This window comes from Peromyscus californicus, unplaced genomic scaffold (genome assembly GCF_007827085.1).
Source record: "Peromyscus californicus insignis strain IS unplaced genomic scaffold, ASM782708v3 Scaffold_24__1_contigs__length_46423439, whole genome shotgun sequence".
NCBI classification, from domain to species: Eukaryota; Metazoa; Chordata; class Mammalia; order Rodentia; family Cricetidae; genus Peromyscus; species Peromyscus californicus.
In genome coordinates, this window is record NW_026294535.1 from 18,398,971 (window position 1) to 18,412,924 (window position 13,954).

Genomic DNA, 13,954 nt, shown 5'->3' on the forward strand with positions numbered 1-13,954 from the left:
TTATTCTCAGCCAGGCAGTGGTGGCACACGCCTTTAATCCCAGGGAGGCAGAGGTAGGCAGATCTCTGTAAGTTCAAGGCCAACCTGGGCTACAGAGTGAGTTCCAGGAAAGGCTCCAAAGCTACACAGAGAAACCCTGTCTCCAAACAAACAAACAAAGGACAAAAAAAAAAAAAAAGCCAGTTATTTTCCCATAGTTTCTCTCCACCTCAGTTTTCCTGCCATTTACAATAAATTAATTGCGCTTAATCGTATCAAATGAGTGTGAGAATTGAAACAGGAGAGTGTCTGGACAAGCGCCTTCTGATGCTCAGCCATTTATGGTGGTGGTAGTGGTAGGGTACCGGATGTAGAAGGGATGTAAAGATGATCCCAAAAAGCCATAGACAAAAAAGGAAACTAGAGTGCTAGAGGGGAAGCCCAGCTCTGGGGCCCGTGACCTCTTTTGTGCCTTCAGGAACAGTGGCTGTGAGTGGTTCCTAGAGCCACCCAGCCCTTTGACTTTTGTTTATAGATCTGGGCTTCCAGATAAAACTTGGCTTGACGTAGATTAGCTTTTGAAAGACGGCTCGAAAGCCACCGCTTTAACCAAAATTGGTAGGACAGAGCAGAACAGCCCCACCAGTCTCTAGCGGAGCTGTGGGGGTCCCAGGGCAGAAGTGTTGAGGTGCAGCTGGTGGATGTGGGGCCTGGGAAGAAAGCAGACATCGAGTCATCAGAAGCTGTGGGGCTCATGTAGAGCTGTCTCTGGTTTTTGTGTTTGCAAAGTGAAGCTTTCCTATGCTGATCCAGCAGCCTCATTCCTTCCAACAGAAGTGGCTGCTAAGATTGTGGAGGCAGAACATTGCAGAATTTCTTTTAAAGAATAGTAGGCTGGGTAGCGTGTGGGTGAAAGCTGGGGACACAGGGTGGTTTAAATATCATTGAATACCTGTTCATCTGCCCATAGGCAAACTACTGGATCCTTCTAGGATTCACTTTTCTGAATGTCGAAATAAGAAACATGGGCATGACTGAAAATCCTTAATATTTTAAACTCTTAAATAAGTTTACTTATTTATCCTTTATGTCCATTTCTGAGGGGCCTGTGTATATACATTTCCTCACTTGCCAGAGAAGTCTGGGGCCCCAGACAGATCTATATGATTAGAGAATTTGGCATCCCTTCTAAGCTCTATGTTATTTTATTCCACAATGAAGTCTCATTAGGTTGTACCTCCTAGAATAAATCAATCTTACCAAGACTGACGGGGATTGTATGGAAGAAGAGGGTTTGCAGGCGTAACCCTGGTGCATTTGTTGTGATGGGAAGAACGTGAGCTGGTATTATGCTTTTGCTTTGTGCTCACAGCTGTTTCTTCTGTGAAGATCATTCCTTTGTACTCTCCACCAGCTAGCTCTGCCCTTACAGTAGGTGACAACTTGCACTGTGCCCACAGACCTAAAGTATGTTTGCCTGGGTGATTCTCATGCCACATGAGCACATGATTTATAGCTTTACATTTTTTTTTTTAAATTTCTTCTTGGACATTTTGTCCTGCCTCTGTGGTCCCCATGGCTTTTATTTGAAATCCTTCTGGCATGTTTACTTAGCATAATAGTTCATCTATTTACAGAACATTTTGCTCGGTTTTGAAAAATGTTGCAAGACTTGTTTTAAATGGCAAAGCCAGACCTACCTAAGGAAAGAGTTGAGGATCTGGGAAGAGGATGGACTTGAAAAGTTCTATGGATAGTTAGGATGCAGTGTTGAATGCTTGTCACTGTGCATGTAGGAAAGAATCCAAATGTTGAAATAGTCCAAGAGGATTCTTCCCATCTGCTCTCCCTACTCTTCATTTGTGGTACTCTTTTCCCTTCATTTGGGGGAGTTTAGTTCAATGTGAATTTTTAATTCTTTTTTTAACTGTTCTGGTTAATCTTTAAATATCTGCTAAATCATGACTTGCCTTTCTCAAAAGTTTTTTTTTGTGGTAGATTGATATTCATAATTGATAATGCCTTGCCAGTAGCCTGGGGTAAATGTTTCTGCTGTTGTTTGTGAAATACCAGGGTGAGACAATGCGTTTTGTTTCCTGAACCACCTTTTCTTTCTGTGACTGGGAAGCTATTACATTTAGAAGCTCGATTATTATAATTTAACTGAAATTTTTGGAAGGTGTATATACGTATCTTATTCTGTTTCTATTGCTAATAGCATAGTATCTCAGACTCGGTAAGGTATAAGGAGTTTGAATTTGGCTCACAGTTCTGGTCCAAGTCAAAGACTGTATCTGGCTGTTCTGTCTATCAGAGTCCTAAGACAGGGCAATGCAGCACAAAGACAGACAGCAAAGCTAAGACCCAGTTAAACTGGCTTATATGGCAGACACACTCTTGAGATAGACCATTAATCTATACATTGTATTAAGAGAGCAACCCACATTCCTAAGGACAGAGTCCTAGCTACCTCTTAAAGGTCCCACATGTTCCCACCGCCTTTCATAATTAAATTTCAGCAAGACGGACTGTTGAGTTAGTTTAGTGAGCAAAGATGCTTGTCTGGGGACCTACATTGAATCCCTGGAACCCCCAGGAGGAAGGAGATAATTGACTCCCATGAGCTGTCTTCCGACTTCCACACATGCATATACGTGTGTGTTGGTGGGAGCAGGAAAAGGGGTGGGGGATGAAGGGAATATAAATAGATGTAGAAACAATAAAATAATCCCGTCATTCATTTTTTTCAGGAACAAACTATATTCACACCATGGCACTTCTGAAGTAGATTTTTGAAAATGGTCTTAGGCTGGGGTTGTAGCTCAGGTAATAGAGTTATTGGCCAACATGCATAAGGCCCTGGATTTGATTCCTCATGCCATATGCACAGAAAAAAAGATTAATCTGTTCTATTTGAAAGAAAACAAAGCCTGTCAGCTTTCAACTAGGTGTTCTGAACTAATGAGAGGTGGTATAGAAAGTTTTCTGAAGTCATCATTTTGGTTTTGAAAACGACAATTGAAATCACCCAGATACCCTTGAAAAAGTAATGTTAGCTGATCTAGTTAGATTTTTAGGCATTACTAATGGGAAAAAAAATTGTTCAAAGACACTAAAAAGAATTTTCCTGAAATATGCTGAGAACTAAAAGCCACATTACAGAAAGCTGGCCAAGAGTGAATTGAGACGGCCTTGTAAGCCTTGTCTGCTGCAGCCATGATTTTTAAACGTCTCTGCTTTTGATGAGAAAAAAGATCATGACCCTCTTTCCCAGAAAGGTTAGAAAAGGAAAACATTTCATAGATGGTACCAAGGAAACCATGAGTCACTCCTGGGGACTTGAGAGAAACCCTGAGACCATCAGGGTCTTGTCACAGATGTGCAAGTGTCCGTGGATCGCATGACTTTTAGGGACCTTGATGACATTGGAGTCCTGAGAGCCAGACATTTTAGATCAGTGACCCAGAGATGGAGTTAAGTGTCCCAACTTTGTGTTCTCTTCTCTGGAGTCCAAATACCTGCAGGGGCTGGTAAGGAGCCAGTGCCAGCTTGCCTTGCCAAGCCTCTTTTTCTTGGCAATGTTTGGAGCCTTTCTGAACACGGTTCTCCTTTGCTGGTTTTTTCCAATGTCACTGAATATGGTCAGTCCTCGGCTATCCAAGGAAGACTGCCGATGGTTCCTTCTAGTAATGTTAGTGCATCATGTGGAGAATTCAGACCATGTCCCTGCTTTTCTTTTCCTCCCTTTCTCCTTCTCTCCCTCTTTCCCCTTTCTCTCCCTCCATCTTTCTATTTTTCCTCCTTCCAGTGGCATTTTATGTCGCCCAGGCTGGCTTGAATTCACCATCCCTCCATGTAGTCTGTATCTTAACTATGACTTTGAACTCCTGATCCTTCCGTCCTCATCTCTGAAGGGCTAGAATTACAGGTGTGCACACCCACACTCCGCTCTGATTCCTGCTTTTCTAGACATTTCCATTGTCTGTGTAAATGTTGAACAGATAGATGCTCAGCACTTCCTTAGTGACACGGTAACTCTTCACTTAACCCTAACCTCTCCATTCTCCCCTCCGTTCTTCTAGACTATTCATCCTAAATGTACTGCCCTTTTCCTTCCCTGCTTGCCAGAAAGCTAAACCAGACTTAATCTGAGTAATTATCCACTTAATCCTCTTTCACAGACAAAGTAGAAAGTCCATGGAGATAATGTGATGTGCCTAAAGGCCACTGTTCCCATTGAGTGGTGCTGCCTCCCACAGGAATCTGTTAGCCCAGCATTCAGATGTCCCTCTGACATGTCTCTAATTCAATGTCTCTTTTATATACCACAAGCTCTCCATCCTTTCCCTTACATATAATGCTTTTGTATTCAGTATGTCCCCACTTTATTGCGCTCTTTTATACACCATGCCCAAGTCCTCTTCTCTCCCTCCCTCCCTCCTTCCTTTCTTTCCTTTCTTCCACTGTGGATTTTAGAGACAGGGTTGCCGTGTATGTAACTCTCATATTCTACACTTTACCTTTCTTCTTCTCAACCAATTTCCCCTTGTGGTGGTATTTTACTTGTACTGAAATGTGATTTTAATTGTATGTTAATAAATAAAGTTGTCTGGGGGGTCAGAGCTATTAGAGCCATAGCAAGTGCGTGGCGGCGGGTGGCGCAAGCCTTTAAGAACCTGGAGGGCGGTACATTCAGGCAGTGACAAGGCAGTCACATGTTTGGGTTTACAACCAATGAGAAGGCAGAACAGGAAGATTTTAAAGACGTACACACAGGAAGTAGGTCCTTTTTCAGAGAGCTCTCTTGGCTGAAGAGGATCCCTGAATCAGGAAGGGTGAGGCTCTTAGCTCTGACCTCTTGGCTTTCTTCTCTGAATCGGCTCTGTGTTTCTTATTTGATAAGACGGTTGGATACATCTACATCCCCTTCCCTTTAGTTCATGTATGGAGGGCTCTGTACTCATTACATATCTCTGGGGTCTCAAACTCATGACTATCCCTCTGCCTCAGCTTCCAAAGTGCTGAGAATCAAGGCATGCATCACCATGCCCCGCTAGCCCTTAGTGTGAGTTATTTAATCCTCGTAAAACCTTTAGCCACAGTCTAGTCTAATTTCCATTTATACATGTGGAAATGAAAGCTGAAGTAGTTGAAGTAACTTCCAAGACCCGAGTTATCAGGTGGCGGGCCAGCATCCAATGTAAACGTCTGTCTTCAGAACCTGTGCTGTTGGCCCCAGCTTCAAACTCCGAGTCTTTAAGCAACATCTGTCTGTCGGGTCCAAGGCTCTCTCTTCTCTATAAAACTTTCCCCAGTGATCAATAAACGTCAGAGACGTGGGATTTATCTCCGGCTTATTTGTGTTTTCTCAGTCCCCTTCAACATAACTGTAAACGCTGAGAAAATAATGCAATAACTTATGAAACGATCATAAGTATCTGCAGCTCAGTTTTTCAAATTCTCTTCCAGAGGGTAATTGGAAAGCAAACAAGGAAAGGCAAGCGCTAACAAAGAGCCTTCGCTGTGGTTTGGTGCACAGACACAGCTCAAGCTAGTCAGGGTTTCTCCCTCCCTCCAGGTACTCCTGATGCCTTTGACCTTGGAGGTACCACTTAACCGCCATACTTAACCTCCAGACACCCATACTTCCCTCCCCATCCTCATTTGTGAAATAGGATTAATAAGGCGTGTCTCATGGGGTTACAGTAGTGACTGCATGAAAACCTACTATCAATTGTAAAGCGGTATTCAAAAGAAGTCTCTGTTTTTTGTTTGTTTGTTTGTTTTTTGTTTTTTGTTTTGTTTTTTAGTCCTACCACAAGTCAAATATAAAGTAGCTCAGTGTGGAGCTGCATCTTCCCACTGACACTGTGGGTGGAGATGGTTAGTGTCCTGGTCATAGGACTCTTTGTGAGCTTTCTTGGGCTTCTTTAAATCAAATTTTTTATGTGTTAATTTCCCATAAAATGAAGTTGGCCAGCATCTCCCTTACGTTTTGATATACCCTGACCCTAAGGTTTTTAAATATTAATTCTAAATTTCAATTTTGAAAAGTAATATAAACCAGCTCTTCAGCAATCTGTGTTCAGAATACTTAACAACTTCTTCCTGCGTTTTCCTTGTGGAACGACTTTAATCTGCATGGTTAGTCCATCAGGAACTGTAAATAACTTCTCCGTCTCATGCCTGTTAAGGTATACACCATGCCTTTGCTGGTGTGGTGGGGCTTGTGTAAAATGGCTAGGTGGTTTTGCTTTTCGAAGTTGGGATTAAAGATACAGAAGACAAAAGAAGTAATAAAAGCATGGAAGGGAAAATTGGTTGAGAAGAAGAAAGGTAAAGTGCAGAATGTAAGAGTTAACTCCTAAAATAAATATAACGCCACCACCTTCTACAGGAGCCCTGGTTTATTTCCAATAGACAAGTGAGACGAGCAAAAGATGGATAATGGTAGAGAATCGCAGAGAGTTTCATTTACTGTCTGGCCACTAAGCCTCACAAATACTAGGATTACAGGCATGTTTCGCCATGCTAGGCTAGTACATAATATTTTACATATAGACTGTCTGGTACAGTCTGTTCCAGTGCACAGGGAGCCAAACACTAGATGAACATAGGCAGCTGAGCCGTGCGGCAATGTGTCTTCGGTTATTGGGGGAACCTGGATTCTGGTTCACAAGTAACACCCAAGACACAAGTGATTTGGTCCATTTGAGTCTGCCTTTCTTCACCTGTTAAATAGAGATACCCTGGCAGAGAGATGATAATACCACTTTCACTCTTTAGAGTTCAGTGCCTAGAATAGCGGAAATACTTGAAAACAGTTAAACCCCTTTGCTACCAATCATCACATGGGTTGCAGAGAGCGAAATTGTTAAATTTGTCCACCGAGGCTGAAATGGGTGAGCGTTGGAATAACGCCACTGTGGGGCCGATTACTACCTTATCTTTGCTCTGATCACTTGTGTTAGACTGGCATTTTCTCACCAAATTGCCTTCAGATTCCAAATGCTAATGGCAAGACCAAGAAGCAGCATCTGTCTTACGTCATAGGAAACTTGTCGGAGATAACCCGCCCCTGTAAATATGCATGTGATCCCAGCTTTCTATAGGAACAATGATGATGTCAGACACAGGATAAAGATGTCATCCGCCTTTGAAACCGTTTTTTCCCAGCTAGGTCTCAATAAAGAACATGGGTTGCTATTTTACAATGTGATTGGCACATTCACTTAACTAGTAACGGATAACTGGACCTCTGTTTTATAAATGAGGGAAACCAAGAGAGTTTAGCTTAATTCCAAATTCTTTAGTGCTAGTGCCCGGTCCATTGCTGATTCACTGACGCCCAGGACTATTGCTGTAAACGTGTGAGATGCTTTTCATGGCCTTTGGAAGTTAGCTCGGTTGGTGAAGCACAATCAAGTGTCCAACCCAAGGTGATTGAACCGAGTCCTATCGCAAAACCAAACCTCTCTAAACGAAACTCTAGTGTCCACTTCTTGTAAGAGTAACCTTGTCCTCCGGAACCTTTCCTGACTTTTCATAGGACCAACATGGACCAGTAGCCCTCCAGCTTGAGTGTGTATCAGCATCATTGCGGGACTTGCTGTATAAAACGCAGCCCATCTGCTGAGACTTGAGAACGTGCACTTAAGCCCTTTCCTTCTGCCTATCTGCTGTGAGAACTACTGACGAGAAAGGCATTATAGCCTTACGTAGAAATAAATTGGAAAATTGTCCTAAAGGGGAATTCCAGGGCTACAGTTGGAAATGAAGATTCACGTTAGGTTTTCCAAAACTCGGTAGAATTAATAAAGTGATGGTTGTAGGTTCTCCACCGAAATCCATGACTTCACTAGCCATGGGTGATTGGCTAGGTACCAGGTATGGTATATCCTTAACTACCCATGATCAGATTTAGAATTCAGAAGTTTTGTTTCACCACTGTGTTTTGGACAACAAGGGGAATGGAATGTAAATGATATGACAGGTGGAATGTATGAATTTTCTCAAGGAATTCTTTCATATTTACTCACTTATTTATTGGTCTCTGTAGGTGGCAAATCTTCCAAATGACTATATGATAGCCCTCAACTATGTCACCGGGATGGATGTTTTGGTACGTAATCTGTGCATTTCTGAGTTGTATTTTAGTAGCTAATGGGGGAAATGGGATTGTCCACATTAAAGGAATTCTCTGCTCTTTGTCTTGATTTGAAGATGATGTCTGTAGATTTTGACTTGTACAATTTAAAAAAAAAATTTTTCCTTCAGGCCATTGCTAGATTAAAAGTAAGCATTTCAGCTTGTGTTTTAGGCCTGTAAGCTAAAAGGAAACAGACCATCTTCATTAGACTTAGCAACTGATGTCTCTTTTTCTCCTGGACATCTCTCAAAGGGGCTTGAATGTAAAGTCATGCTAATTAATTTTTTTCCTTGACAATGTCTCTCTCATATATATATATATATATATATATATATATATATATATATATTCATTCCTATTTTATTTAAGAACATAGAATAATTTATTTCTGAGCTTGTAAGCCATGCAATAGATCTTTGAATAAAAGTATGTGGTTATAATTAAAAATTCTACTCTGTCCCTGAAACCCTGTTACATAGTGTCAGAATTTGTAAATACAAAATAAGTGAAGTATGTATAGCCTCATCATGAAGATTATCAAACCTTGGCATTGCACAGTATCTGCTTCAGTGTATTTAACCCCCAGTGGTAAAATATAACTCAGCCTCATACATGCTTCCCCATCTCCATTACTCCCTGAATGATCTCTTAGTGGTAAAAGTTATTAGGAGCTAGAATTTTCTGCTTTGATGTAAGTTCTTGGATGTTAGGCTATGGACAAACTCCACTAGAGTTATGTAGACTGAAGAAGATGCATAGTAACGCTTACATTTTATACACTAATGAGACCTCAAGGTTTGCTATACTAAAAGATACAATATTAATGCTGTTATACTGTGTGTTCCAACTTGCAACATGTTTTCAACACACATGCTGTCCATGCTAATTCACTGTAGCTGTTGGAATCCTGAAGTAAACTTAAAGCCATTTGGGCTGCCCTCTCCTTTGCAACCCCCATCTTTCCCTATACCAAATACTCACCACGTGCTGATGATGCATGCGCATGTTGTTTCTGGGTCTTATAGATCAGTCCATCAAAACGGTTACCAATTTAAGCATAGTACTCCATTCTGTAGAACACTTTTCCAATACTACACAAGGTTTTCATTTCGAGAGACTGCCTGTGGCTTTAGCATGAACTACCGAAAGTTCTTTAGAACTCTCTAGAACATGGTTCTTCATGCTGGACCAGCTATCCTTGAACTTGGTCAATTGACTGTCAATTCAGGTGTGTGTGTGTGTGTTGGGATGGGGGGGGGGATGAGGGGGCGGTCGGTCTCCGCAATAGAGACATAAAGTTAGAGCATCTTGACCGTCAGTCAGTCAGTGCAGACATTTGATCCGGTTGTCACCAAACGATCACGTTGTCACCAAGTGTTTGGTGAAGAACACAACTGAACCTGTGCTTACAAGGTTAAAATACTCTGGCCTTAGCATTCTAGTACTTGGCCTAGTGTAGGTAAGGTCCCAGAATTCCATCCGCAGCACCACACGAAGTAAATAAGGAAAACGTCTTAATAAACACTAAGAGTCCATAGCCTTTTTGTAACATTTCTTTTTCATTTGTGAAATGACAGATGTCACCTTCCCCCCCCCCCAACAAAGGCGAGCGAAAGCCTGTAAATTAGGTAGCCTGTTAGTATTCGTATTTTACAAAAGCCTCAAGGAGATTTATGGTCCAGACTTCTTTTGACCAGGGTTCTACAGTTTGAACATGACAGCCCTAAAAAAAGCACACCCCCATCCCATCCCACTCCACCCATCCTGACTCTTCACACTGGGTTATGAACATGGGGATGTGAATAATTACGGTGGTGAGCCAAGTGTTATAAGGAAGTTTCTAGGTAATAAAGACTCCTTCCCGCTCTTGACGGCAGGCAGCCCCCTTGAGCCTGGCGGTTGCCAGACTCGCTCAAAGCAACCCTGTTGCTCTTTGCAAAGCAAGCATTGGAGCGGGAACTAACTAAACAGATGATTTTGGTGCCGGGCTAATCATAGATGGTGCTAAATCATAAATTTCAGTATGGGCTGGTGATAGCTAGAGCCAGGCTTGGGAAAATAAAGCCGACTGATTGCCACATATTCCGTGCGTGTTTCGGCAATCGAGAGAAGCCTGCTGTTCTTTGGTCTTGGCATGCTATTGTGGAACCAGTGAGAAACGTTGTTCTTGGCCACTGCAGTTGGCAAGAAAAACAAGCTAGTGTGGAGGGCTTAGCCTAGAAACTGGGGTCTTACCCTTTACCTTCGTTTTAAAGTGTTCGCCTCTGCCAAGACCAGAGGCCTTTCCCAGTCGAGTGGCCTGTGGTGATTTGTTGGTGGTCAGAGCTCCAGCTGCCTAATCTTTTGTGTTTAAACAATGGAGGGTGGGGTGGGACTTGGTGCCAGAAAGATTCCCTGGGGCCAAAGCAATAAAAGTCAGCCACGGGCACTGGGCAGGATACAGTTTATTTTTCACTTTTATTGTAAAAAAACCAGTTCAGTGCTGAAAGGAAAGTCTACTTTCCTTACTCAAGGGCCTTCTTAGAAAATAACCTAGCAGATTCTCTCTCAGAAATCACAGGTTGTGATCATCCAGTTAGTATTTGAATCCACAGGTAGTCATCAATTCCAAATCCTCACAACTATAATACTGCCAGATGGGTAGGATTTTTCCTTCAACTTCTTAAGCTTAGAAATACCTCAGTGTACGCTGCTGGGTCTTTCATTCACCTAGAAGTTACTATAGAAAGAATGGACATGGGGTTGCTGAATGTCGCCACACAGATGTGTTTGTTCTAATGTGTGTATCAGCCCATATACTGGAGGTGCTGGAATAAATTCCTCATCATTTTAAAAATAGATCAAATTATATACACAGTCACAGTTTTCTTTGGAAATGCCTTTAGTTGCACAGAGTAATTGCAAGAATATTCAGAGAACACTATATGCTCTAATCCAGGTTCAGCGTTTCTTTTCAACATCCATTTGCTTTATCAAATCTTTTTTTCTATTATAAATATATATGAAATTATTTTTTTCCAAATAAATTGTGTATATCACAGCCATTTACTTCTAAATAATTTAGTATGTGTTTCTTAAGTAGAGAATAATTATCTTACCTATCAGCAAGGTATTTTCAACTCTAGTAAATTTAGCAAATATTTTAATGTATTGGCTGTTTTCAATTTCATCCTTTTGTGTTTTCATTTCTGTTACTCTGGCAAAGGTCCAGTCCATGATCATGATTTACATTTTATTTTTTTAAAGATTTATTTTTCATATTTGAAATTGTGTATATGCACAGACACACACACACACACACACACACACACACACACACACACGTGCATGCACATGAGTGCAGATGCCCATGGAGGCTAGAGGTATTGCTCGACATGGGTGCTAAGAACAGAACTTGGGGCCTGGGAGAGAAGCACATCTCTTAACTGGTGAGCCATTTCTCCAGTGGCATGATTTTACTATCAACAATAGTGATTCCTCAAAGATACCATAGTCCGGTTAATTTCTCTGGCTATGGGAACTTTGAAGAAGGAATTCAGTTAAGATTTTGAGATGAGAAGATTAGCCTGGATTATCAAGAGGTAGTTCAGTTAGGATTTTATTATCCAGTGGAGCCAGTCCATGCACTTGCATCCTTTTCAAGGAATCTGATGTGTCTGAGATAGAGAGGGAGATTTGCAGACGTTCTTCTGCTGGCTTTAAAGATGAGTGCAGCAGCTATAGCAATTCTGGCGGGTGGCCTGTAGGAACTGGAAAGGGCAGGGCAAAGTTCTCCCTCAGTACGATGAGGGACTTAATTTTATAGTAAGATTTATTCCACATGTCTGGCCTCAAGAACTGTACAATAAACTTGATCTTGTCTAGCAGCTCCGTGGTCATTTGTTCTAGCTACAATAAGGAGTCAACAGATCCTATCTTAAAGTCCCCCTCAAAAGTTCCTCAGCCTTTTTTTTTTTGTCTTTATGGCAATGCACCCTCCCCCTTGGTAAAGTGTTCCCTTTTAAATGTGGTTGAGAGTCTGTGGACTTCATGCATTCTAAGCCATGGTGTCGCTTCATGACTCCTGTTCAGATGGCCCTTCCCCGAGTGTGCAGTGTACGTAGGCCATCTCCCACAAGGCAACTTGTTTCTCTCTCCTGGTGAAGATGTTCAACTGATTTCTGTGCATGTAATCATTAACAGTCTTGGGGACACTTTAAACCCATGTGAACAACTCGCTCCTTATCAACATTTATAACTACTGACCCTTATTACCTGGAGCTAATCTCTACTATTCCATCTTTTTCCGTTTTTGTTTGTTTGGGTGCTGGGGATCAAACCCAGGATTGTGCCAGGCACACTGAGTCATAGGCCTGGTTCCTAAAGCAGTTTTTAAAGGAACAGCTAAGAGGGAAGTGATTGATTGGGGACCTCCATTCTTACTGGGACAGTAAACCTCCTAGCTGTCTTCATCTGTAGCCTTCCTGGGGCACAACACGTTCACTCTGAGGCTCTGTGTTCTTTTCACCACCCCAGGACTTATTGTTGGTACTTCGGTTCCTGGTTTGACAGAGAGACTTAAAAATGATTATGCAGTTGTGGATCTGTCCTTCCTTCACATATGCTGAATGACTCACTGTTCATCTTCTGAAACAGGAAAAGGCGTTATTGCCACAAGGTCTCAGAATACAGTTTCCTGATTGGCTACAGGGCTATTTGATTGACAGTCTTCCCCTAGCCTACAAACTTTACAAAAATGAAGACTATACACACACGTTGTTGTTGTTGTTGTTGTTGTGCTGTTCTGCACCTGCAGTGGCTTCTGGGTAGTGGGCATTTAAGGAAGAATGTATGGAAGGGAAGTAGGAACATTCCCTGATGTGTAATCACGTGTCATTGTCTCAAGGTCCCAGGTGATGTGATGGCTGGGTGCCTGTAACTCAACACACAGTATCTGAACCTCAGCAATGCTCCTGTCTCGTCTTGGGCATGTCCTATGAGGTCTTGTTTGTAAGCGTTTTTTAGTTGTGCATTTGAGCCTCCTAATCTCTTTGCTCTGAATCATTTCTGTTCAAAAACTATCTCATTGTTCTAGTTTGCTGAAAGCTGAGATCCAAATCCCTAAGCTTGATGTTTGTAAGACTCCGACTCCCCATAATCTTGCCTCATCCTAACCTTGCCATTGTAACACCCATTTTTCCTCTACACCAACTCACTACCCTACCCTGATGAATTGCTGCCCCTTGAAGTCCTGTGTGTTCTCAACTCCTGTGCTATACGCTGAATCTGCCCGCTTACCCTACCATGGAATTATGGCTATTTTGGAAGTGAACATATCTTAGCTAACAGCTATTTATTTATTTATTCATTCATTCATTCATTTATTTATCTATTTATTTATTTATTTATTTACTATGTATACAGTGTACACAGTGTTCTGTCTGCATGTATCCCTGCCCGCCAGAAGACGGCACCAGATCTCATTATAGATGGTTGTGAGCCACCACGTGGTTGCCGAGAACTGAACTCAGGTCCTCTGGAAGAGCAGCCAGTGCTCTTAACCTCTGAGCCATCTCTCCAGCCCAGCTAACAGCTCTTTTAAGAGCAGATTAAGGTGTTGTTTTCACACAAAGCCATTACCTACACTTCTAGATTGTGTTTTCTCTTCTCTCTTTAATATGGGACCATAGGAAATTAACACCACATAGAGTTTGAGCTGAGTGTTTTGATTAATGCTGAAGACATAGTGGTCAGCAGCACTAACACTGTGCATGTTGGAGGAATGTTGTCTTTTATTTTATTAACTCTTGATTTCTGTGGAATTTCCCTAAAAGGTATTCATTTTGG

General features: G+C 41.9%; 1 protein-coding gene across 4 annotated transcripts in view; it reads left to right on the forward strand.

The window, feature by feature from the left end:
• The window catches only part of Kitlg (KIT ligand), a 100,432-nt gene that overhangs the window by 54,027 nt on the left and 32,451 nt on the right, over window positions 1-13,954 (forward strand). For all 4 annotated transcript variants that reach the window (XM_052753216.1, XM_052753215.1, XM_052753217.1 and 1 more), the window contains exon 3: window positions 8,039-8,101. In XM_052753216.1, the coding sequence (XP_052609176.1) occupies window positions 8,039-8,101 (63 nt within the window). The remainder of the gene's footprint in view (window positions 1-8,038; window positions 8,102-13,954) is intronic.